This window comes from Cinclus cinclus, chromosome 9 (assembly GCF_963662255.1).
Source record: "Cinclus cinclus chromosome 9, bCinCin1.1, whole genome shotgun sequence".
In the NCBI taxonomy this organism is placed as follows: domain Eukaryota; kingdom Metazoa; phylum Chordata; class Aves; order Passeriformes; family Cinclidae; genus Cinclus; species Cinclus cinclus.
Window position 1 is genome coordinate 2873976 of NC_085054.1, and position 27053 is coordinate 2901028.

Consider the following 27053-nt stretch of genomic DNA (forward strand, 5'->3'; position numbering starts at 1 on the left):
TTTTTTTCCTCCCACTCTAAGTTGGTAGCGAGGGTGGTCTGTCTGGAGAAGCATGACTTCCTTCAAAAGACATCTGCTTATGATATATTTTAATGTAAGTGGATACACATTTAGAAATATTTGTAATTAAAGCCTCTGAGGAGAAAAAGATAAAAAAAAACCCCAACATTAGAGTTTTTGCTAAGTGATGATTTCTTCAAGATTCCGCTTTTCTGTACATCACACCAGAATTCAGCTATCAGTATTTGAAAATATATACTCAGAGGAGCTTCCTGATGTATACCTTCCTTATAATACTTTGCATTATGAAGACACATGCTATCTCATAACCCTGTCTCGAGGGCAATGATGTTTCCCTCTACTGTGCAAATAAAAGAGTTCCACAGAAAGCTGACAGGGCCAAAATAAAACAGGTTTTGCATCTATGGCTGTTCTGATGAAAATCTCACTAATTGAAAGGACAAGTTACAGAAGAAACATCAGTCTTTGAAAACAAATCTGTTGCAGCCTACTGAGATTCCAAGTCGAATGCGTGGTGGCTTGTACTTAAAGAAATCCCATTACAGACAAACAAATGCTCAGAAACATTTTTTTTTTTTTTGCCTTTCTTTTTTTAAAGTCATCACCTCTGTGGACTTAAGGCAGTTGTGTAACTACCAACACGGTACCCCTGTGTGTGGTCTGTGATGGCAGCAGGTCTGTTCTTGCAGATTGCGTGCAGGTTTGTCTTCAGTCTGTTCTCACATTCTTTCATTTGTGACTGTTGAGTCACAAAATGTTTTGCCTGGCATTAATCATAAAGTGGCAAGTGTTTGATTTATTTATCTTTAATCCTAGTGATTAGACCGTGGAGTAGCATTTGAGTAACATTGGAGTCTTTTTTTATTTCCTTTCCCCTCACTTTGCACTTGATATGAATTCTGTGTATTGCATTGAATAGATGCAAGGTCAGGAAGCATAAATTAAGTACTAATGGAAGTGGCTTCCGATGCTATTGGTGAAAACATGACTCATGTTCTGAGGATTTGCACTTGGATTCCTGTAACTTTTGGTGTTTCTGTTTCATTGTTTTCAGTAGTTGTTTTCCTAGAACACAACTAGTGGTCATGAAAGAAATACTAAATTAGAAACAATAGCCATGTATTCATTTGTTTAAACTCATCCTAGTATGGATGAACTGTATGTTAGTTGCATACAGCATTTCTGACATGGTAAATGCACTGGTAATTTTCTTCTGATCTGTGCTATTCAGAAATATCTTTAGTGGGGAAAAAAGGCAAATACTCAAGCAGCAAATATTTCAGGGAGTTTTTGTAGTGAACAGACAGAATTCACTTACCAGTGTGAATCAGTTCTCTGTTTCTGAGCAGCTGGAAATAACATCATCATTACAGGGAGAAAATACAGAAAAAAATCTATATAGCATTTTTTCCGTGATTTTTTCCATTCAGATTTTTTTTTTTGTTGACAGTAGAACTAATTCTAAGATGGTAAATTACATAAAAACCTGAGCTGTATGCCAAAAGGCAATTCCTGAAGCCCTGATCCTGTTCCTTGGGCCTGTATAGTGGTATGGGGATGAACTCTATGCCCCCAGACCACTGCAACGGTGAGCGGTGAGCGTGAACCACAGGATACACTTGGGAAACGATGGACAACTCCCAGTTCCTTTGTGATCCCAGGAAAGTAATTTATTGTAGGCTGTTTGCCCATTCTTCTCTTGGAATATGGCAGCAAGTTTTCACAGTCTGGTTCAAGTGAAGTCTGTTACAAGTGTGTGTGCTGATCAGACTCACCTGCAGTGGCAGCCAAGCAGGAAAGCTGAGAACATTCACTGTTTCTTAGATGACTGCCTGGAGCACCCATATTCCATTCAAATGCCACTCCTGTTTGTTTCTGAAACTGTATATAAAAGTGTATTTTTGTATACACAGAGGTGTAAAATGGGTTGGAGAGTTGGGGGTTTTTTCTTGTTTATGATAGGGAGTTGAAGGGCTTGCTGTGCCCTTGTTGGTTTTTTCCTTGGTGGAACTTCTGGGAATGGTGCCTTCCCCTCCTGTCTTTGTTAGAAGTCTCTACAGGATGAGAGAACTGAAGCTTGAGTTAATTTCATTATTTCTGTTGAATTATTTTTGACATTGTTTTTCTGGTATGCAAATATGAGAGGAATGGAAAATTGACATTTCATTATAAATCCTTCATAATTTGTTGTTTAAGTTTTACTTTCGGTCCTCTTCAGTGTCAGCCTATCTGTTCCTTCTGCAGTTTCTCCAGTAGCAAATTTTTCAGTGACATATGATACAATATTGCCATTTATTTATTTCAAAATCTCTAATGAAATTTAATTGAAGGGTTAATTAGAAAAGATCCGATTTTCTGATGAGTTCTATGTGATGAACAAACAGAGTTTACTATGAAATTTGCCTTATAAAGGTAAATTCAGGGTTTTAAAGGATGACTTCAGCCATGCAGCAGATGTCCTGTGTAACCTATGCTGCCATTTCCTTCGGTGTTAGGTCTTGGTTGTGTTTGTGTGCTGGGACATCTCATGTCTGGGCAGACACGCTGCATAGTTTGTTCTGTAAATGGCTTCTGCATTTTTCTCATTTGAGGATACACTGCTGGTGCCTGTTGGGTCTGTGAAATCTGTATGGAAAAGAGCACTGAACAGTGAAGTGCTTATGGCTCACTAATATCTGGTGAGCATACATGTCTGCAGGGATTTCACCCTTCATGTTTCTGACAGGTAGCCAATGAACTGGATGTATCAAACAGAGCAGTTCAGGAACCTCAGTCTTCATAGGATAAGTTACTTATTTTAATTGCTCTTGTTGTTTAATGAAGATCTTAACATTAAGGTATTTCTTTGGGTCTATTTGGATCTATGTGAACTGAAGACAAGAGAATCCAGTAGTTCTAGTCTTACTCTACCATCTCGCCTGCCTTGGAGACAAAAAAGAGCAAGTAGCCCAGCTGAGAAATAATTTTTGTGTCTTAATTGCACCTTGAGTACTGGGAGACATGCAAGAATTGCAGAATGGTTGAGGCTGAGAGGGACCTTTGAAGGTCATCTTGTCCAAGTCCTTGCCGAGGCAGGGTCATCTAGAGCCAGCTGCCTGGGACCATGCCTAGACGGTTTTTGAGTATCTCCAAGCACAGAGAAGCAGCTTTGGAATTGTTTCCAGCTGCAGAGAGTGTTAGTGGCTGCCCTCAAGCCCTGCAGTGCACAGCTCCCAAGGGCCAGGGAGATGTTTCAGCTCTGAATGCACCCTGCATCCCTGTCAGCTCCCAGGATGACCGAAGACTGACAAACAACGCCATCCGTGCGGAGCACGTGCGGCTCCAACGCCAGATTTTACCTTGAAGAGGGAAATTTCTGCTGAAATAGGTCAGATTTTAAAGAGGCACTCCAGCACTCCTGTGTGGTTTTTTGTAGTAGTATCTTGTAGTACTTCTTTTGGGCAAGGCTTAAGGCATACAAGCATACTCACCTAGGCCAGAGGCTGTTTTCAAGACCTGACCTAGAGGTATCCAGTACTAAAACTTTTAAAATCTGACTGGCTTCCACTGCCTGGAGAAAGAAATGCCAGAGCAGGAATGTAGTGAAATAATGAGCTGTAACTGAAGCAGTTCATCTATTCTGTCGTTCTGCAAGATGGTTTCTGTACATCTGAATGCCCTACCCAATTTTCTTCGGCGTTGTATCTTCAACAATGAACATACAGAGGCCATAGAGAAAAATAAAGTAGCTTTTGTTCCACGTCCCCCATTTTCCAGATGTTCTGTGCCATCAGGGAAGGGGCAGGGGTCAGCAGAGTATTGCAGTGGGTACTGCTCCCACAGGGGCTGTGCTTCTCCAAGTTATAATCGAAGCAGGAATGTGCAGTGATCAGCATGAAAAACTCTAGTTGCTGGATGAGTAACCTTTATTTTTTCTTGGAAAAGTTTCCCACTGAGATCATCTGACATTAAATTGTGTCAAGTTAACTCGTATTTTTATTACTTTACAAGAAATCTGATAGACACTCAGGTTGCTAGCTCAGTGTTATATTTTCTCATGCTTGCCCTATTCTCCCCTCTGCAGGTATTCTTACAGGGCAGTGCAGTCTTTTTAAATCAGAAAAGCCTGTGGTAGTTACTTTTATTTTCTGTAGTACATGTATGGTTGGACAGCATCTAGCATGACCCTTAACAGCTTCTCTTTTTTTTATGAGTATCTTGTCGTATTCTTATCTCTCAACCTTGATCCTAGGAGTTTTATAGAAAGATTAAGGGACCTGAAAAGTAAGCAGTTAAAGCTGTCTCAGTTGGTGGAGCATAGGCATGATACATGTCATTATTTTTTTTTTTCTGAGTCCAAGGCAAACTCACAAGATTTTGGTTTATTTTGGTCTTTTTTCTTCTTCTGTTAGTTCAAAGATTTTATTTTATTTTGTTTTAACATACTGAGGTGCTATTAAAGTGAATTTTCCTGGAATTACTTTTCTTTTTAAATAAGGAAACCAGATTTGTGTGGCTGATTCATAAATTCTGTTCTTTTAAATTAATTTTTCACAAACACAAATTATGAAAGGGCTTATATTGCAGCAATTTGAGTATTTTGCAAACAACCAGATCTTGGATGGCCTCAGCCCAACTCAGCTATCATATGCAACAGGTTTTAATACCTTCCTACTGCTCCTCAGAGCAGATATGTCCTATTTCACAAGGCTGTATACTTTTGTCCCATTGTGACTTGAAAATTGTAATTCTGTAATAGTTTTTTCCTTCTTTGAATTTTAAAAAAAGTTAGTCAGATCTGATTCCCTTATGGCAGTGGGGTCCTGTCCTTTCAGACGTTGTTTCTTGGCCAGTCCCATGTCATGGAGCAGAGAATGCAGGACAGATGCTTCACGCCTGGCATACTCAGCTGTCCTGAGAATAAAACTCCAGCATGCAACTGGCAAGTTCTGCTGGAGGCAGCATGTGCTGGCTGCTAATGTGTGACCTTTTTGTACTCAGTAACTTGACTAACCCTGCTCAGAGAGGTTTGAAAAAAATTGCTTATGAAATTTAGGCCACCGACTTTCTGAATATCAAGCAAGTCACTGCTTCACAGTGAATGTATTTATCACTGCAGAACTGTAATCCCAGATGTAAAGTGTTAATAGTGCCCTGAGCAGAGGTCAGAGGGCTGGGTGAGCAGCATGGACTGCCAGCCAGGTTCTTGCAGTGTGGGGAGCTGCAAGTGATTGAATTACACTGGCTTAAGAAGTTCCTGTCTCCTCAGCTGAGTTTTGCCCCCACTGAGCTGACACACAGCTCAACTGGTCACTCACACCCTACCAGACCAGTAGAAAAATCAGCTAAGTTGTGCTCTTTTAGTTACTGCTGCCACACAATAAACTGGGAGAACACTGACAGAGTGCTGGCCTGAATAGTGCAGCAATTTATGGTTGTCTCAGCATAAAAGAATTACAATTTTGAATCCTAATGAATAGTAATCAAAGTCTCTTGGTTTTTCATGTTTTTACACAATCACTGCACTGGTGACAAAGTGAAGCAGTGTTTTTGCACTAAGGCTGCCAAACCTGGCTTCTCTGGGGCCAGTGCTGAAGAATGATCAAAGAAATAAAACATCTGTGAGGAAATATTTTTATACAGTACCTTTAATAATTTACAATTACATATGCTATAATTGTACTTTAAATTCAAAATCTGTTTTTCCCAAAAGACCAATCTACTTCATCTCGCATCTTTTCACTGCCAGTGCTTTGATGGGAATGAAAGAACTGGATGAAATCTAGTTGATGGAAATATGTAGTACAAATTCTCACTGTGATGGGTTGTTTGCTGAGCTGTACTTCTGAATAGTATCTAAGTGCCTTGTAGTTACACACCTAGAATTTTTTAAAAGTATCTTTTCAGAAGACCTGAATCATCTTTTTTTATTAAAGTTAATATTTTAAGCATAGAATCACTAACAAAAATTATTTTCCTCTGTTTGGCCAAAGCTACCCAGAGTGAGGAGCGGCTGTGTGCGTTTAAAGACCCATATCAGCAGGACCATGGAATCAGTGAGAGCCGAATCTCCCAGGAGAATGGCACCATTTTGTGCATGAAAGGTAGTACCTGCTATGGACTTTGGGAAAAAACACGAGAAGGAGACATACATCTTGTAAAACAAGGTATGTAACAGTTCATTTTTAGTGCGGTAGTTTTGTTACTTGTTTCACTTCTTGGTGATCTAGCCAGCTGATACAAGGCTGCACAGCTGCTAAACCAGACCTCTTGCACATCGTCAAAATGCAAAATTTTTAACTTCCCGTTTAACATTTTTAAATGTGAGCAGAAAGTTTGTTTGAAATTAATGGCTTCCCAAAGAGACCAAAGACATCGATGCAAAGCTGAAATAAAAGCATTCGAGTTTCTTGTTACTTAGGAGGTCCAGAGGAAGATGGCTTTCTTGAATTTCAATGTATGCATTGATGTAATGATAAATTTAACAGTAAGTGTCTTATTAAGTAAAAGGAGTATATTTATTTTGATTGGGTGCTTGTTTACAAAGCATATAATTCACGTATCAGTGCTGTAATTCAATGCTGTTCTGTGGGGAGAATGAAGGTAGGAGGGCTGAAGGGCTTTGTAGTTTCTGGACACATGTTTTGATTACCATTCAAAGGGACTCTGCTTTTCTTTATTTGGATGCAAGTTAATATGGTATAAGGCTGAATGAAAATGCAGCTGGTATTTGAAAATAGCCTGTGGAGTTGTAGTCCACGATTCCTGTTTGATCTGCTGAAGGGAGCAGCCCGACTGCTCACCTGTGCCCTACTGCTGCCTCTTTGCCTGCCAGGTATTTGTGGATAAATGACATTTAACTGCTGTTGACCATGCTTGGGAACAAACAGCTGCTGCAGGGACAAAGGATCTGCTATTAACAGGGCAATACGTTGTGATCCTGTAGAGAAAGTCCAGCGATGCTGACAATGAGGAAGGGCAGAATTTTGAGACTTGCACAAGAAGCACAGAGCTGTAGATGCAGTCTCATGGCCTAAGGAAGGAACTAAGTCACAATTCATTTGGACTGTGAACCAGAGAGTGGTGATATGGTTTGTGGTATCACAGAGATGAGGAATGGCATACTTCTGCTTAGCAGGCTCAGAAATTCAGGTTTTTTCATATTAAGCTGGACACCTCTGACCTTGGCCTTCATCCCTGCCCACATTTTCTTCTCACTGGCTATGGGGAGTTCTAAAACAAATTCTTCGGGTTTTGGTTTAAAAGGTGGTAGTAAAGTCAGACAAGCAAATGATGACAACTGTTTTCACCCCACTCTGTAATGTTTAATTAGGTAATGTATGGATTTCTGTAGATGTGTTTATCCAGTCCGTAGAACTAATTTTATGCTTGCTTTAAAGAAAAATAAATCTGTCCTTTGCTTCCTTTTACAGGTTGCTGGTCTCATATAGGAGACCCACAGGAGTGTCACTTTGAAGAGTGCATAGTTACAACCACCCCTTCCTTGATTCAGAATGGAACATATCGCTTCTGCTGCTGCAGTACAGACTTGTGTAATGTCAACTTCACAGAAAACTTCCCACCTCCTGACCCTACTGATACAACACCGTACAGTAAGTCAGATGTTTGTCTCTGTCTTTCATGGTATAAAGGTTTTAAGGAAAGAGCCTTCTTCTGTGCTGTTAAACATGAAACCTGTGACCTTTCTGTGTCACAGAGATGGCAAACAGAACAGAGCTTTCCCTTAGGAAGTTCTTCACACTCATATTCCACATTGCTCCACAAAGAATGAGCTGAATGCTTAGAAGAGGATTGTTTGTATGGGCAACTTCTGAATGCAGATTATATTTTTTCAAGATGATCTCTAGTCTTGTGTGTTTTGATGTTTGAATGCCCAGCCTCATAAGCCTGTGGAGGTATTCAGAAGATTCATGACTTCTCTTGAGAACAGGCCAGTGGTTTCATTAACACTACGGTATCTTTGGAAAGTTTGGCCTGTCTGTTCAGTCATGAAGAGTGGTAAAGCTGTCAGACTGCTGAAGCTCTCTCCTAGTCTCTGAAATCTGTCTTGTTTCTTTGGCATATCTCTGGTAAGGGCTAACTTTGACTTAATGTTCAAAGAATACTAGTTTGAGCAATGTAATTTTCTGTTCAGTTATTTATTGTAAAATCAGCCTAACATACAGTTCCAAATCAAGGGATCAGACCCCTTAACCTGGTATGACAGGAGCAAGATCATAACTAGCAGGCACACTGTTACGCTGTGCTCCAAAAGTTAAGAACCTGTAAAGAAGCTGAGTTAGTGGCCTAATCTAAACATTTGGGTAGCCTTTTCTAAATAAGAATTGTGAAAGGGAAGTTGAATAAAGTTAGATATCTAAATGGAGGCACATACTGTTCTGTATGTCAGAAGTTCTCTGTCAGTGGAAAGTATTTTGTGAAATGAAGATGTATAATTAGATAGCATTTACAGCTGTGGATTGCAAAAAGAATAGTTTGTGTTTGGGAGTGATAGTATTTGAATTAAATTCTGTGTGAAGATAATGATGCTTATCACTGGTGCTTTCAAAAATGTCTGTAGGGTCTAGTATTTGTAAGGAAGTTGGATCAAAATGAGGGTTTGGCATGCTAAAAACCAACAGTCTTCCACTTGGAAAGTGTGTACAATATGAATAGGTAAAGAAAGCTGGTAAAATATGCTGCCTTTTGGTTGACAGTGCTGTTTGTAGAACCAGTAAATAATCACCATTTGGAATCAGTGTCACTGTGCAGTGCAGAACAGACTCTGCTTGACTTTGGTAAGAGTCATCAGATTGGGCTCCCCAAATGTGACTGGAGTTGGTGTTGTGCAGGGAAATTAGACAGGAGGAAAACCAGGTGTAAAGGTAATTCCTTGTCCCTTTTTGTCCCCCCAAAACAGGAAGACCAGGTTCTTACAAAATGACTTGTGCTTGTTCTTCTCATAGGATGAAAATTGGAAGCTGAATTAATTCAGTTGTTGAGCGATAAGATCTTCAAATAATTTTAAATGCAATTTTTGATACCAAAAGATCTATCTTGACTTGTAAAGTTGGGGGGGGGGAGGAGGGGAATGGGGGAAAATTAAATCTGTAACACAGTCCTGAATTCACCCAGCTGTAATTGAGTGCTGCAGCATACATTTCTACTGACTCAAACTGTTTTGTGTTATTGTGTCACCTTTCATTTTCATAATAGGCAAATTTGGCTTTAGGCATAAGCACAAGCAAAGCAGGTTGCTTTGGAGCACAGTTGTCTGTCTGCTTTGGCTGGGTTAAGAGATGGAGGTGGGCCATTCCAGCAGCAAACATTTGCCACTGTGTTTTATTTGTAAAGCTCTACCATTGCTGCATCTGACAGAGATGGGGCTGCTCCTGGCTGTCAGCATTCTGGTAGCACTGTGGAGGCACTTGAGAAAGCTGGAGGGGTGAAAAAGCAGGGAGGCTACAGCACACAGACCCTTCAGTGTTACTGACCCCCATTCCAAGTGCTGGAGTGTTCATGGTCTCTCAGCTCCTCCCAGAACCCATTTTGGTGCTGTAAGATTATGTTTTGGCACATTAAGTACAGGATTCTTGCTTTGGCAAGGTTGAGTTTTTATAGAATTGTTGGGAAGCTTCATATTAGCTACTGGATATCTTTCTTGGGCACTCTCCCAGCTTTTCTGTTATAGTTGACAGAATGTTTTAAGGACATTAGCAAGTTATCTGCACAGGCTGTGGCAACCTGTGTTACCATAGCTTTTAGGTGATTGAATTGAACAGGTCACAGTCACATGGGAAATCTTCTGCAGAAGGTTATTTCACTATAGCCTGTGAACTGTAAGAGCACTATTTTTCATCTGTATTTTTGATAAATAGTTCTTGAACGGCCCAAAGTGAGGTATGAGACCTCCTAAAACTGTACTTGTGATACTGGAAGTTCTGAAGTGGAGGTGACTAGTGTACAATTATGTGAAGCCTGATGAATTCAGCCAACAGTTAGCTAAGTATTTGTAAACACTTTTCTTCTCCTTTCCAGTAAAATCATACAGAAGAAAAAGTTCCTGGAATGACAAATAGAAATTCAGCTGTAGATTAATAACTAATGGAGCCTGAAGACCTTGCTGATGACCCTAATCCATTTAAAGCTTAATTTCTAAGGAAAATTGTAGTTTTTCTTTTAAAGATGTTTCCTTGAAGCTATATGAAGGATCTGTGGAAACAGCAGAATACTGTTAGGACTTTGAACTAAATCCATCCAGAAAAGTAATGGAGGAATAAAACAATTACTTTATACAATCTTTTGGTTGCAGTTTTTCTAGGATACTTAACAGTGGCGTGTTGAAAGATACAGCTAGATTATAAATGATTCAAGAAGACAAAATTAAGATCTTAATACATGTTAGATCTGTAAAATGATCATTGTCGTAACATAGCAATTAGAAAAAATAAGTGTAATGTTTAAGATCATGTTAATGTTGTTTTTCGGATGTCAAAGCATTTATCTTGCAACTGTATCTGTGTAGAACAGAACAGCTTACTTTTTTATTTTTCCTTCATGTTTGAGCAGGGTATAAATACATGTAATCAAACCTGTCTTGTAACAAAATTATTATAAAAATGAAAAATAAGATTGAGGACAAACAGGTTCTTGAAGCCTGAAATTTAATCCTTACTGCTTCTTAATGTGCAGCTGGTAATTTAAAATGATCATACATCTGAGTAGTCATAATATTCATCTCTTCTATCTTAAAGATAATCCAGGCAGATTTGAGTAGCTGTTGCTAATCCCTCCAGGTAGAATTTTGCAAATGCTGTAGGATGGGTGATAGTCTAGAACCCACAGTCTGGAGGTATTAAAAAGGCAGAGATTAAGATAGCTGTTTCCTGATGCCAGGAGAAGTAGTGGTTGGAGAATGGTGTTTATTTCTGATTTCAAGATTTGCCTGTGAAGTTGGGAGCTACTCAAATGCAGAAGTTCAGAAACAACCAATCCTCCTCTATCTTTAACTTACACTTCTTGGGAAAGATACACCTTATTCTTCTGTGATAAATCATTCGCAGATAGATTCGCTGTTCTTCCATGTTAAGTTTTCACAAAAAAATGACCATCTTAACTTCAACCAGCATACTCATATACCCCATAACCCTATCTAAAAAGGGCCAACTTTGGCTTCCTGGGTCAGAGTTTGGAGATGTGTTTACTCCATTGGCTTTGTCAGATATTTAGTTTGACTTGCTAAATATCTGCCTATTATGACTGGAGAATGCTTCTTAAATTCTGAGACTGTTTTGAAGACAAAATCATTAGTTCCTCAATCATTCATAATAGCCCGTTAAATAGAAATTAAGTAGCTAAGGACTTAAATGATCTCCCTTGTTGGTCATAGATATATTGCTGTAATGAAACATTCACATTAAAATAACATCAAGATGAAAGCAATTTTTAATTATTTTTTTCCCCTCAAGGCTGCTTCCTGGGGCTGCAAATATATTAATGTAGCAGCAACTGAGTGTTAAGAATGTGTTTTTCTATGACACATGATGCATTTGTGTGATACGTGGAAAAAAATCTCTGGCAGCAACAGTTGAGCAGTTACTAGTACGTGCAGTTGAAAATTGTGTAGGGTTTTCATCTCATAACAGCAAATGGTGGCTACAGTTTTTAGAGTGTTTAGGAAACCTCTCTTGAATAAGAGCACTGAGTTGTGGGTAGTAAGAGACCACCTCATACAGTCAAGGTAGTTGTTCTTCACTCTGAAACACTGGTAACAGGCTTATCTTTCCAGTGTGACATTCTTGCCTCTCTTTGCCAGCCTTCTTGCTACCTGTATAAAACAGGTATGTAAAAGTGGGTCTTGAAGTGCTCATGGGATTGTGTGGAAATTTTGACAAAAAAACCTATAGTTTAAAAAAAAAAAAAGTAGTTACAAATGTATGTGGCTGGGAGGGGTTAATTATGGTAATAAGGAGATAGTTTTCATTTAAGTATTGTTTTTGAGAGGCAGCAGTTAGACTCACGTAGCTGTGGGCACGTGGCCCAAGCTAGCTCTCACTGAAGCTGAATTAGACCATGTCAGACTAATTTTGGAAAGTTGTAACCCTGCTCACTCTCAGTTGTCTTGAGCTGCTTTTTCTGGAGAACAGCATCCAATATTAATTTTTAATTGAAATGCATTTACTTCAGCTAGGTTGCAGCACCTGTTCAGCTAAGTTTCTAAATCTAAAAAAAACCACTCTGTAAATAAGCTTTTTCCTTCATGTGCATTATTCTCTTGGTTATCAGGTAATTTAGATGTAAAGAGGAAATAACAAATCTTTGCAAGATAGCAGATCTCAGGTTTTAAAAGATGAAGGTGGGAGTGATCTACATGAGGATTAAAACTTGTACCCTTGAAAAGTAAAACTTGTGCTCTTGAAATGGTTGAAAGTCAGGCACCTCTTCCTTCAGTGAAGAGTTGAGGCATCCTATGTTGTTAATGTACCTTCACTATGTTATAAGATGGGAGGAAATATTAAGGCAGTAATTAAGGGCCTTAATATCTCCTAAAAAAAGAGGTTTACTTTGAGACATCTAAGCATTTGATGCGAGAGGATGATACTGTGCCTCTGAAGAAGTTGATTTAGGGCACTGTGGAAAATGAAGTTGCTGAACTGGTGAAGGAGATAGAAGTGAATGTGCATGGAGATTTCTTAGCATGAGTCTCCCAAAAGAGAACATCTGTGGAGCAGCTGATATAGGGGTAAAACAAAATGTAGGGCTTTTTTTAAACAATTCTTTAATATACTGGCTTCATTATGAAATATTTGGATTTTTAGCCAGCTGTTGACAAATGTGTATTTTCCTGAACCTTCAGTTTGCCTTTCTGTCTGAAATTTAGTGCTTAGTGGGGCGTTTTTTGCTGTTTATTTGGTTACAGGAAATTAATTAGCTGCGGAGGGGGCTGTGACACTGGGTACACATTGCTACAAATGCTTACTGATAAGATTTTGGAAACGTGTGCTAATTAAGGCTATGGCTTGTGCTGTTGCAACTGAGGGAAAAGTGATGGTGTTGTGGAGTAGTGTTGGGGAGGAAGAGTAGAAGTGAAAGTTATTGCAGGAAGCACAGTACTAAAGCAATTGCCATTTAGAAATTCAAGTAAAAGCCTTAACTTCTGTAGAACCAGTGGAATGTTTTGTAAGTCTCTCAGGATAACTGGTAATGCTTGTTGAGTAACTTCAGTTTCCCATTAAAACTGCATCTATCAAAAGCAGAATCTCTTAAAGATTGTTGGTAGCAGCACTTACTGTTTTAACTTCTAAGACATCATAGTCTCCTGAGATTAAATTGGAATCTTTACTGAATTTAAAAGTAAAGCTTTGATGTGAAATTGGAGTCTTGCATGTGAAATGTTAGCTGTGAAGGCAAAACCTCCTTGGGTGGAAAACTTTATGTGTAATTCTTTTCTCTTACACAAGCATTTAATCAGGAAGATGAAGTGTTTTACTTGCACTGACATTGAAATGTTGTGGAAATGTTTTTAAACTTCTGCTATGCACCAAACCCACAAAATGGTGAAAACCATGTTAAAAGAGCAAACGTGTTTGTTTGAAAAAGCAGAAACATTCCAAATATTATTTTTACAAAAAACACCAATAACCCAAAACCCAAACCTTCTTTTTTTTTCCCCCTTTTACAAGTACATTCTTTTTTCCTTTGTCAGACTCCTGTTGGAGCACACTTACTAGGAAAGGTAGCTGCAGGAATTAGTAGTGCATTATGACCTGGAGGGCTGAGGGCGAGGATCTTCACAAGTTCTCTTAAAATTACGCTGGAATCTAAAAAAGGCTATTTTTGGGTGCAAGGTGGGATTTTTTTCTGTATCTTGAAGCTGCAATATAGTGTGTTTGTGAAGTGCTAGAGCTATATTTGCACTTTGTTTCAGAGGGCTGAACATTTTTCACGGATCCTTAGAGATTTCAATTCCTCAAGTACCTGTGGGCTCAACTTTTAGCTTATTTGCTTGATGCAATTGTCTGATCTGCATCTTTGTCATCCTTGAAGTAGCCTGCGTGTTTCTAGTGCTCCACAGTGACTGTTTTATTTACTTTAAGATCTAAAATTAAGAAAGGAAACACGATTTTTTTTTTCGGGTCATGTAATCATTGGTTTTGCCACCTTCAGTAATAGTGAAAACGTGCACTTTAAGTTAACCAATATCTGTAAATAAGCAATTCACAAATTCACAGTCGTATCATGTGCAGTTCCTGAGGCACTGATTTGCATCTCAGCTGGAAGTTACTTGCTTATGTTTTATGCACTTCTAAGAGTTTAAAGATCTGCAAATATCTTTGGGTAATACAAATATAATAAAGATACTGTTTCCATTTACTGGGAATGCCGAGTACTGTCAGACTTTAATGTTGTTGTTATTACATGTTGTATAATACATTCAATGGCATCATTAGCTGATATCTTTTGTGACAGTGTGCACTGGGGCTTTATTGTGAATGCCTCATAGACACAAGGTAAAAGTTGATAAGGCTCCCAAGAATGATACTCTTTCAGAATGAATTAGTGGGAAGCTGGACTGTAAATAAAAAAAGGTAGCAGATAAGGAATTGTTTTGCCTCATCTCAAGACATAATGGAGAATAGACAGGGGTGCTATACTTCTTATGTCTTTATTCACATGCTGCAATATGCAGTGTAGTACACGTAGGCAATATATCATCATTATTCTAAACAAACCCTACATTGCTACTGAATACAAATAATAATTTGAGAAATAGTAGCTCTCTAGAAGGCAGATTGATGTATCAGAGCACCTGATGGTGATAGGCTTCAATAACTATTCCACAAATATTTTAAGGCTGGGTGCTGTAAATTTTAACATTTCAGTGGGAGTTAAGACTATACCTCTGTGGAGGCATTTTTCCTTTAAAGATTTGTGGACTTTGTTTAGGTAACTCTGCTCAACAAAATATACTGACTGAATTAGCCAAGATGGTGTACATTGAAGTCATTGCCAAGCAAAATGGAAACACTGTTTATGTTTTGTGGATGTTCTGCTTGTCTGTGTCCCTGTGCTTTTTCAAATGTTTATTTTCACGTTGGCTGTGTTGATCTCCTGCTTTCCCTGTCTTGTCATGCTAAAGGCTCCTTGCAGTGAGCTGGGATGGCAGAAATGGCTGTGCACAGGCTGCTCGGTGGCTCCAGCTCCTGACACAAGGCATTGGCTTCAAAATACTTCAGTTGTATCTCCCTGGGCAGCCTGGAGCTGCTGGGCTTGCTGAGAACGCTGTTCCTTGCAACAGGATTTTTAGCATGGCTCTGCTGTAGTTTTCTCGAACAATTTTGCAATGAATGGAGTTAAGATTAAAAGGTGCAAGAGCTCTGTGAAGTTTGGTTATAAAAGCACTGCTAGGTGTTGCCAGCTGCTACTAATAAATTCATACCCTATGCCCAGCATGGTCATGGTCTTTGTCCTCAGACTACTGGCATAACAAGATGCAGACTTGGGACTGGAGCTGTTAAGTGCAAAACAGAAGATCACTTACAAATACTGGGTTATTTGCTGTTCAGTGCTATTAGGCTCATCTGTGTAGAACAGTGTTTAGATCATGGAAAACCTTTCATGTCTTTTTCTTGCTCCTTAATTAGACATTTTGAGGAAGCCTCACTTGTTTCTGTCCTTTGTTCTAGTTTGCTGACAAAAACCTGATTCTGTGTCATGGCTTTTAGATGGATAAAATTTGTCAAGAGAGCTTTAGGTTCTTGGCATTTGACTTGCTCTTAGAATAGCCTGTTAGCCCAGCTGCTTTGCACTCTTACCTGAGTTGCAGCTACAGCTCAGCACAGTGCCTCAGAGGAGACTGAAAGTCCAGACAGACACTTGGCCCTTCAAAGTTGGTCATTAGTTGTGTTTCCTTATTGAGCTCGTTTTGATAATTTTTTGCTTTATCTGAAAAATAATGTGGTCCAGAAAAATTCAATACATTACTTAACATTGATTTCTGGCTTCTTTCCTTATGAAGTAGCATTCAGTGTATCTTCAGAGAGGCTGCTATCTGGAGGAAAAATTCTAACGACCTCTCAATCTGGCACAATCCTAGGAGCTCTAGGTAAATAAAGCATTTGTTTTTTGACAGTGTGATGTTGTTTCTAAGGACACTTGAATTAGTTTTAGACAAAAGAGCTGGGATTATGTAGGTTGGGTGCCAGGAGGCTGCAGGCAGCACTGTGCTGGATTAGATCTGGCTTGCAGGTGCTGCAGCCAAAGCCTGAACTTGAGACTGACTGTGCTCAAAGTGACTCTTCTTTGTGGGATTTGATTTCTTTCACACCTGTGCTGGTGGACCATCTTGTGTTGGGAGTATAGAAAGGGTTAGGAGCCATACTTGATAGAAGCTGTGGATTGTCTCTTTCCCTTCATCCTTTCATCGTATCAGACAAAATCTTTGCATGTGGAGGGATATTTGGGATCAGTGTTTTTAATTAGTTTTCCTTACAAGGAAAGGCTCACGTCCTTCTTATTAAAAGAGCGAATGGCAAATTAAGCTAAGTGCCTCGAGTGTTTGGATTGTGACCTTGTGACTAACTCTGGAATTCTGAATGTGAAGTTTCATAACTGGGCATCTAGCTCCTGACATATGTCATCCTGGCTATAGATATCTCCATTATTGCTGAAGAACTGAAATGTCAGGGTTGTTTTGAAGTTGCCTGAGGTGATCTTTTGGCTTTTTGGCTAACAGAACACACGTGCTTGAAGAACAGAGTTCATAGAGCATCCAGGGGAGCCAGCATAACCTGGGAAGCATCACATCAGGATACTCCTGGTCATGTTATCCCTGATTATACACCAATTGCAGGTTTTTTTCAAAGCTGTCATTTCCAAGATGGAATAATTCCTATTGTTGCTGTCCAAATGGAAGATGATGGCAGTATATTCACTAAAATCATGGTGAAGTTTCCTGTGAACGTAATTGTATTTAAACAAGAATTCACGTTGACACAATAAGTCTGTTTACATTTGTGTTGGTTGTATAATGAAGAAAGCTTTCTGTGGCTAATAGGTTGGACTAGAGTGTGGTGTGAGTTCCTGAAAAAGTTTTAAGGAGACCTAAGTGAAGTTGTAGAGTTCCTCAATCCATAACTATTTTTTTATACCCATGCTGAGTATTTCTTCGTGTCTTTTTATTTTATCTTGGTATTTTCTGGCGTTACTCTTCTTAGCCATGCTGCAGTTTTGCTTTCTTTCTGTGGTAGGCTTGGGAATGTTCCTTATATATTGAATTAGCTATTGTTGATGTATACCATTCACTCTTATTATTTTTGCTGGTTTGTGTTTCATAAATAAAATGAATGGTGAGGTGTTGCTATGGACACTAATACATAAGCATTAGAGTTGGGACACCAAGTATTGTGTCTATTTTTGTGTGTGACAGAGACATTTTTTCCCATGTTGCAATTCTCATTAGGACTGAATTTTGTGGTAGGAGATCAGATTTTTCATGACAGCTGTTAAGAGGTCTGTGGATTTTTGTTGTTGATTTTTAGCTTCCCTGCTTTCAATATCAGAATAGGTATTGATCTTTTGAAAAACCAAACATCAGATTGATCTAGACAGTTCATACATTTCTTTCTCAGAAGTCCTTGTTTGTTTATCAGTGTTTTATTTTTGGGATACTAAGAGGTTTTATTCTGTAATGCATTTCTTAATTTGAAATAAATCAACATATTAATTAGCCTTAAAATATAAAACCTTTCTGAGTTTTACCCTATTCCAGTTTGTTTGTGCAGTATACTTCCATGCAGAAGCAATTAATGGAAGAACATTTGCTGTATGGTTATGTCTAGGGGGGGAGAAGTTAGGAATTCAATCTTTAAGGGCAAGGAATGTACTGAAAGAGGGAAGTGTGAAGATTTTCTATTACCTTAGCTTTTTCATTTTTTTTAATTGTGCTTCAGCTTTTTTCTCTTATTTTGAAGTAGAAAGATAGATTTGTAATTTTCTGAGAGATCTGAGGAAGGAGTTTTTTCTAAGACATTAATATCAAGCTGCAGTGAGACAGGAGTTTGTGATCCAGTTCTTTTAAATTCCTTTGAAGATTCCAGTGAAGTGGACTCAAATGTTTAATCACCACGGTTTATTTGAAAGGTTCACTTAAAAGCATTTATTTGAAAGGTTGAGCCTACAAAATACTGCATATATGTTTATTGGCATTATTGTTTCCTAAAAGTTTCTGGAATACCTGTGAATGATATTATACAGCTTTTGTCTTTGGCCTGGATTTTTGCCTTCCCTTGGACTGGTGGCATGAGGCTCATTTAGAATCTGCTTGCAGGCCTGTAAGTATTTTCTGAGACTAGCAAAAAGTTCCTTGTTTCAGACATTCATATTGACTTAAAACTGTATATAGTTTGAGAAAGGGTGTAAGGTATCCTTACATCTTGTGTGAAAACACTTCTCATTTTCTTAATGCTAGAGCAGGAAATACAAGTGTTGGAGCTGTAGCAGAGAAAGTGATGGGGTTTTTTTCCCCCTATGCCAAATAAAAATAATTATTTTTCTCCTATTTCTCTCTGTCTTTGAGTTGTGGTTCGGAGCCCTGTCTAACAATTTGTTCACAAGCTGGATGTGTCTGTCTGAAGGAGTGCACTGCTGATAAGTGCTCTAGACAGCTGAACCAACTATATGGAGCCACTGCAACACTTTTTGCTTGGTTGTAGTTCTTTTTGTCCTATTACAACATTAACCTGCTCTAAAAGTAGTGATGCATGCAGAAGTAGAACTTAAAACCCCAGTAAATTAGTACTAGTGTTATAAAACAGAAGCACAGTTTTTATGTATGTATTCCTTTGACCTGGGGGGTTTTACTCTTCTAAAAAACTAAAACCAAAACAATCCACACATAAAAACTTCAAAAAGAAGCAAAACCCAAATCCACCCCCTGATCCCCAATAGAAGAAACAGACAAAATAACCCCCAAGCATGGAGAAAATACCCACATTCACACCAACGTGAACTCCTGACAGGGTAGACATTCAAACTGCAGCAAATATACAAATTGGTTATATTCAAACTGCGGTTCTGTTTTTCCCTATTTCTGTTCTCCAAGGATATAATTGCAGTGACTGAGGCAAAATGGATGATGCTGAGCCACAGTGAATTGCACTGAGCAGCGTTCTTCCTTTGGATGCAGATCCAGACACTGCTGTTCCGCAGTGCTGTGCGAGAGCAGAGTGGTGAAAATGTACTGCAAATTAAAAGCCAGAGAAACCAGTGACAGACGAGCATTTAGAGAATATTTTAATTGGTTATTAGAGGGGGTTTTTTTGAGTTGAGTTCGTGTGCCGTTGTCAGCTCTGTCAGCAGAAGGATGGTGCAGGTGAGGCCGGGTTTGGGCGAGCAGAGCGCGCTGTTGTGCGTGGGACAGTCGCAGCTGTGACTGTTCCATTGGTAACCCCTCTGGAGCAAAGCAGAGCTGCGTGGGGGTGAAATCAGTGCAGACTGCAGCCCAGAGCATCACACATCCCTGAGTGCTGTGCCAGCCCCTCTGGGGGTGCTGTGCCCAGGCCCTGCCAGCACTGCCCGGGCTGGCACGGCGAGACAGAGCCTAGGGAGGTGTAGGCTGTCCCTGCCCTGCTGCGGAGGGTTAAACAGGAGACTTGTGTCTGCTGCTAGGAGAATAGCTACTGAGTAAGAGCAGTGGGAGGGAGTGCATCAACGAAAAGGTTTGAAACTAATTTGAGATTTCAGTGTGCAGCTCAGGTGTGCTAACATTACTTTTCCTTTTTTTTTCTACAGTTAAGTGTTATTTTTAGGAAGGTTAGTTGGTTTGGGGTTTTTTTGGGGGGGAGGGGGCATTTATTTCATTTTGTTCAGTGTGGTTTTGTTTTTTATTATTTCAGTTAAAACTGAAAACATCAAGCTTTTTTTGTGGGGGTAAAATTTTTTATAATAGTCTTGGAGTGTTAGATACCTGTGATGAAGACAATGATAATTAAATATTGATAATGGGGGGGGAAACTCATAAATTGTGAATCCTTGATTTCGCTGGATATTCTAGAATAGGTCGAGTGAAGTAAGGTACTAAAGATGTCAGTCTGAACACGTTCTCCCAACTCTGCTGAGCTTGATCCTACACTGAGCTGGTGTGCGATATTATAATCTGTAGTAGAATACTCAGAGCAGGGAGTGGAGGTGAGCACATTTAAGAGGACCCTGACTGTGTGGTCACTGTGCTGTGATTGCTGTGGAACAGAAGTTTCCTGTTGTATATGGGGACACAACACTAAGTATTTGATTAGCTGAGATCATGTGTCACCTAAATGTTCATAAAGGACATGTTCATTTTATGCCTGCACACTTACATGTGAGTTTGAGTGAGTTGGTAGGTGGACATAAACAGGTAAATTTAGAGCTTTTTCTAGATTTTTCTACCTGTATAAGAATTGAAATTACTGCTTTTTAGGCATTCATAGTGCTTAAGCTGAATCTGATGGGTAGCCTAGCACATCTGATGCCAGAAGCATGACATGAATTTCTTCCACTGCCTTAATGTCTTTGTAATCATGGTAATGGGTTATGTCTTATTCCCAAAAGTGCTGTTGGCACAATGCTGGCCTGTGCTATGATAGAGCCCTTGAAATGAGGTTGGAAGGCAGGCTTTTCCATTCCTTCTAGGTGATTGTGGAGTGAAACAGTTACCAGGTGGGTGCACGTTTTTCTGAGGAGCAAATGTTGTCTTGCAAATGCCATCAGCTTCCATCTGTAATGGAGCTATGTTTTGATTGTTTGGTAGAAATGTGGTCAAGTGCTTGACAGCTTCATATAGTTTTGCAGTGTACTGGGCTCCTGACAGACCTTTCCAGGTGTTGAGACTTTTCAGGAAATGACAGTTTAGAAATAAAACTAGAAAGTGTGTTGTGTAACACGGAACACTTGTGCTTCCTTTTTTAAAGGATAAATTGGGAACCACAACTCTTGTCTAAAACAGTAGTACAGTAATATCTGCTTAGAAGCATAACTGGTGTGATTACCTGTGAGTTGTTACAAGCAATAAGCAAGGAAAACAAGGAAAAAAACCCCAAAACTATGAAACCATAGTTAAGACTGAAAGCATGAAGGTGATAGGCAATCATCAATCCTCATTTTTGTCCTGGTTATGCATTTACACTTGGAAGCTTATGGACTTGCATGTTCCTAAATCTAGACTAGTGATTGAGGATCTCTCAAATTTTGAGTGACCAAACAAGGATGTGTTAAAAGTGTCTTCAGTGAAGTGTAGAAATGCTTTGATGGTGACCAGTTGGGAACCAGAAGAACTATTTGAAAACCTTGCCTGTGACTGCATGTATTTTGTGATGTGTAAAAGTGGGAATACCTGTCAGAAAGGAGATTGTCTGAAGTTTAATTTTGGGATTTTGTTTTGCAAAAGAAGATTTCTACTTGCTTAATGGGACTTGAGGTTTTTGCCTTTCATTTAATAGGATTTCATGGTACAGTCAGGATTGGAGTAAATTAGATTGACAGAAGACTTCTTTATATTCGTTTTTTTAAGGGCTCATTTTTCCATTCTAATTTCTACAGTATCTGTGTAAGTAAGTATCTTGTGAAGGTACCAGTTTCAGACTTACAGTTCAATTGTACAGCATAATTAAAACAGCTGAAACCAATACTCAGGGCTGTGACCAGTTTGGGGATTGATTTAAGAAAGATTTTATTACATGGAAAGTACATTCAAAGTAGAAGAGTTACAGAAGCCATATCATTCAATATGTAAGTTTCAGTCAGTCTGTGAAATTCATCTAGCAATCCCGCAGATTCCATCATCCTTTGCAAGTAATTTCCACAGGATTATGAAACGTCTCCTCATGACCTATTCAGATTTGTGTTGAAATATTTATTCCTGGTTTGAAGCAAGTTTGTTACCGTAGGGCAGACAGAACATGTTATACAAGTGAAGTCAGCTGTAACATGAATTGATAGCTTTGATGCCAGCCTTTGTACTCGATTGCCGTGTATTTCTCTTGGCAGGGATGTTGCCTTAGATAGGGTCCTTCCTCCCCTGCCGTGGTCCCCCGTTGGATCCTTAGCACGCTCCCAGCTCAGCAGAGCCAAGGCTGTGCAGTGCAGCTGTCGGGCACTGCTGGGCTGGAGCAGCACCTGGGAGTAGGAGGCAAGGGATGCCCGAGCTGGCACTGGTGCTGCAAGAGCTGAACATCAAACGATGTCTGTATTTCATCTGAAATCAAGCACTTAGATCTCTAGAGGGATTTTGCATAAGTGCAAACTAAGGATTGCTATTTATCATTATTGCCTTTTTCATCTTCATGCTATTTTAAAGTAATCAGAATAACCTTTGAAGTTAGGGGGGGGTACTGTTTTTCCCATTATATAACTAACTAACATAAAGCTCTAAGAAGCAAAGTAACTTGCCTAAGGTCAGGCTGTTGTGTGTCAGAGCCTGAAACACAGTCTGAGTTGCTCTTTGTTTTACATTTCAGGTTCTGGAATTTTTTTCTTTCCTTTAGGAAAAGAAAATGCATTTACACATATCTCACAAGCACTTGTGTGCCCTCATACAAGATGCAGTTTTCTGTTTGAAGCGGGTCGCTCCGGCTGGTGCCTTGGAAACAGAAGCTGTGTGTCACAGGAAACCTGTGATTTTGCTGGGGTCCTCGAGAGGTTGAAGCCTTTTTCCTCTCACTGTGTCATCTCCTGCCCTGCCACGTGCTGGCTCTGCCACTGCTTCTCCTTCTCATGGGCCTTGTCAGGTTCCCACAGCCTTTTTTGTCCTTTATTTCCTTCTGCTTGAGGATGTCCCTAAATAGCTGCATCTCATATCTGTGATGTATCTTTGAGAGAGAGGCTCTTCCTGCTTGGAAACCATCTGAAACTCCATTTAAGCAAGGACAGTAGAGGGAAATGGCCCCAGCTGAGGCCTCAGAGCTGGGAAGGAGAGGTGGCTTTCAGCAGGAACCAGCAGAGGTTGGGCTGCTGTGCCACCCTTGTCCGCTCGCTGGCACGGTCACGGGGTGGGCAGTGTCCTCAGTGATGGGCTGGGCTGTGTGGGACCAGGTGAGGAGCAGGAGTGGAATTCTCTCTGGTCCCAGCTTTCTGCTTCATTGCTCAGTTCCTCCAAAAAGCCATTTCATCTGGGAAATATCTGGTAAGATCAACCAGTAATGATGTTAGAGCACAGAGAAATGTAATGGTTATTTTCATCTTAAAATTACAGGAGGCTTCTAAAATATTTTTTAAGTCCTAGAAAAAGCATTTGCTAAAGTTAGAAATTTTTTGGCCACATAGAGGAGATGATTGGGGATAATAAGGGAATAGGTAGGATTAATGGGAAAAGGGGACGTACATTCACGTTAGTCTCTCCTTCTAAGCCATGATGGCAAGAGCTAGGGCAGATGTGTACCTTTTGGAATACTACAGGCATTGTCTGAATTAAAAATAGCCAGACAAACACACTCTTTTCCTAACTGGGAATGCTTCTAAAATATCAGACAGGTTTTACTCGCAACTCTGTAGTGTAAGCCTTCAAATTTAAAATCACAGAAGCTGTTATGTACGAGAATGTACACTCTACAGAGTTGTACTGGAAGTATAGAAATGTTCTTGAATTAAGCAGAGTAGGAAAAGTTAAGTTTTGGTACTAAAATACTTGCTACACTTGAGGATTACACTTGAGGATTACAATATTAAGCTGATTTAGGGTATTACATCTGAAAAACTAGGACATAAACCAAACGTGTGATGAAAGGTTTTGTCAGAACTCATTCTTACCCTGTTTGTCTTGATCTTGGGCTTCTACTTGAACCAGGTTGGCTGTCTAAAATTGCGCTGTAATTCAGATTCATTGCGCTGTAATTCAGATTCATTGCATGCTTAGGGAAATGCTTTGGCATAAACACCCAGTACGATGGTCATGTCTTTTAAATCAGTTCATTCTTCATTGCCTGTTGCTAAGGTTGACAAGGTTCCTGAAAGTCAGTGAGAGGTGTGCATCTCTCCTGACAGGACACGAGTGCTCTGCGTTCCTGCCCACGCGGGAGCAGCACCACATCTGTGTGCTGTGCTGGGAGCAGAGGCACTGGCACTCCTTCAGGAACCTGCTGGGACAGGCCCAGACATCCCACACTGCTGGGGCTTGGCTCCTTCCCACCGAGGGAATGGCTGCCGAGGGTTTCTGTAGGAGCAGGGGCAGCATCTCTGACTGCTAGCCAGCGTTCCTGGGCTTCAGCGCTCCTGAAAACGTGAAGAATGCAGCACATGGGAGCAGAGCTGCCTTTGCTGAAGGGTCTGAGGGGTTGGTTCTTAGCTCACCCGTATAAAAACAGGCGTTGCAGTGTTTTGATGTAATTTTTGGGCTCTATTTTTAGCGCCTGGGAACATTACAGACATGGAATATATAGCTATTGAGTCTGTTGGAATTAAAATAACTTCAAATATCTTTAAAGAGGTTTTCTGAAGCACTCTTTTTTTTTTTTTTTTTTCCATCGCAGCACATGTAGTTTTTGATCAGTGCATTACAGAGGCTGGAAGTGTGCCATTGCATTAAAGCTGGTGTTACCATTTGGTTTGGTAAGCAGGATGTTCTCTTGGTCCAAGATGAATGTAAGGGGATTATGTAAATGTTTTTTAGAAAACATTTTTCTGACTTTTATTTCAATATGGAAGATGTCCCCAGTATGTTAAGTGCTCAAATTAGTTTTCCATTAACTTGAAGGTAAGGTTTAGGTGTACTCAAAACCAGTTTGCCTGCAGAAGCAAAATACTTTTTTATCTCCCTAGTAATCAAATATTTATTGGTAAATAGGGAACTTCAGAAAGAATAATTTAAATTTAGTTTTGTGTTAGGATTGCTATTTATTTTAAGTACATCATGATTATAAGGTTTTATTCAGCAGTGGTAAAATTTGTGCTGAAGGTGCCTGAACTCCCAGAAGAAAAGGCAGAAAGAGAAGTTTTGTTGGGTTTCTCTGAACTCATTAATTTCTTCTGTACACATGTGACAAGCTGCTAATTCACCTCTCTGTATCTAGTCATCAAAGAAGGAGCAGTTAGGGATTTCATAACCCACTCTCCTGCCAAAGACACTTCCACTCATGCTTCATTTTTGAGTTTCACGTGTCACTGCAACCTTCAGCATTCAAAATGAACAAAAAAGACCAATCTGAACACCCCCGCCTGGCTCCAGACTGGGTGCTTGGTGGCAGCCAGTACACCAGAGAAGGACAGAGGAGGGGAGTTCTGTTGAAGGGATTCTATCTCTGGGACTGCCTGGCTGCAGGAGCAGCAAGGGAGTATTCCTTTTGGAGACAAAGCTCAAATCCAAATTGCATTTTCCAGCAGCAGATTTTTGAAGAGAGGTCTGCCCACTGAAACTCTGCCATCCCAGATGACTGACTTCTAGCTATAGCAGGATTCCTCTGGAGAAAATAAATTTAACAGCCCAAGCTGTATGATGTTTGGAGGCATTCACTGAGGAGGCAGATGGGATCTGTGATGCATGAGTGCCAGGTTTTGATGTTACTTCAAGTCTCAAGAGAGGCTGGTGCTTTCTGACAGTCCAGGTTCCACATAATGATGCAATTATGTGAAAAGTGCCTTAAAATTTTAGCTCTCCTGATGCGGAGAAAAATATGAAAAGATGTGTCATAAAGGGCACCTTATGGCAATAAGTATATAGAATTTTATATAAAAAGTTAAAAGCAGTCAAATATGATGATGCTGAGTGCAAAGTGGAAACATATTGTGGCTGTTTAAATCTTTTCTTCAAACACTGGAATGATTGGAAGCAAGTGCAAATTATCTGTTTCATCTAAGCCAATAGACTAGAAACCAGAGACTTGCTGTTAAGTCCAGGGAAAACATGCATTTTCAGTTATGAAAGAAAACTGCCTTAGGGTTATGGATTGGCAGGATTATTCTGTTAAAGAATGTTGCACCATCTCCCACAAAAAATACAGTCCCATTGTGTTTTCCATCTGCGTGTGCACCGTGCTCAGTCCTCTTCCATAGGAGTTATCTTGCTAACTTCATTGTGCCTTCAATTGCCTCCAAAAATTTGATGTGAAAGAGTGGTTTCTTACCTAAAGTTTGGTAGAAGCATTGAAGATGGTCATGTTGATAACATTTTGTAGTCCTACTACAAAATTTGGACAGGGATCTTAATTTTACTAATAATTTATCAAATGCTTGCAGCAAGATGCAACTTTACCTCTTATACATGGGTTCATAAAACAGAATTAGGGTAATAGTTATTTTAAAACACGCATCTATAGAAGCTTAGGGTCCCTAGCAGAAGTTGTTAGGAAATGCTATTTTTTTTCTTTCATCATTGTCAGCTATACATAGATTTAGTAGAAAATTGGGAACTGCTCCTGCTGGAGTTCATTGTAAATGTCTGTAGACCATAATTTAAAGGTCTTCCAGTCTTGTTGCTTCAACTTAACTAAAAATATAGATTTAAATGCTTTTAATTAAATTGGTGTAGATAGGATTCTTGTTTTCATTATTATGGTAATTGGACCTATGTCCCTGGTATCTAAAAGATTACTAACAGATTTATTTTTTTTTGTTATAATTCTCTACTTATTTTTTTCATTACATGTTTTGTTCACTTCTCTGAATGAATTTAGGATCTACATAAAATAGTTTGGAGTTGTTCTGGCATAGTGTTTATATCAGAGACTTTCTTGTCATTTGCTCTAATGTGATGAAGGGTGTACTCTCTTGCTGCAGGACAGTGGATCAGGAAAGACATAGTGGTCACTTGGTCAGAAAGAAATGTTGATTGCTGTCCAGAAAGGAGGAGAGGAAAAAAGACCTTATGAGATGTTTTGGTTAGGTTGGAATATGCTGCTGGAACACAGTAAGGGATGCATATTTTACTAGTTGTGGAGAATTCCGAGGACATGTTTGATACAAGCTTTGTGTAGACAAAACAGATAAACAGATTATTATTGAGATCTGTGGGTCCTTGGAAAAGATTGCTAATTGTATATTTTTTTCAAAGGACCAAGATCTTATCACTCTCGTGAAAATTGTGCAGG

At 39.5% G+C, this 27053-nt stretch overlaps 1 protein-coding gene across 1 annotated transcript in view; it reads left to right on the forward strand.

Moving 5' to 3' along the window:
* The window catches only part of BMPR2 (bone morphogenetic protein receptor type 2), a 97967-nt gene that overhangs the window by 45020 nt on the left and 25894 nt on the right, over positions 1 to 27053 (forward strand). Inside the window, exons 2-3 of the mRNA XM_062498345.1 lie at positions 5994 to 6167; positions 7434 to 7613. Coding sequence (XP_062354329.1) covers positions 5994 to 6167; positions 7434 to 7613 — 354 coding nt within the window. The remainder of the gene's footprint in view (positions 1 to 5993; positions 6168 to 7433; positions 7614 to 27053) is intronic.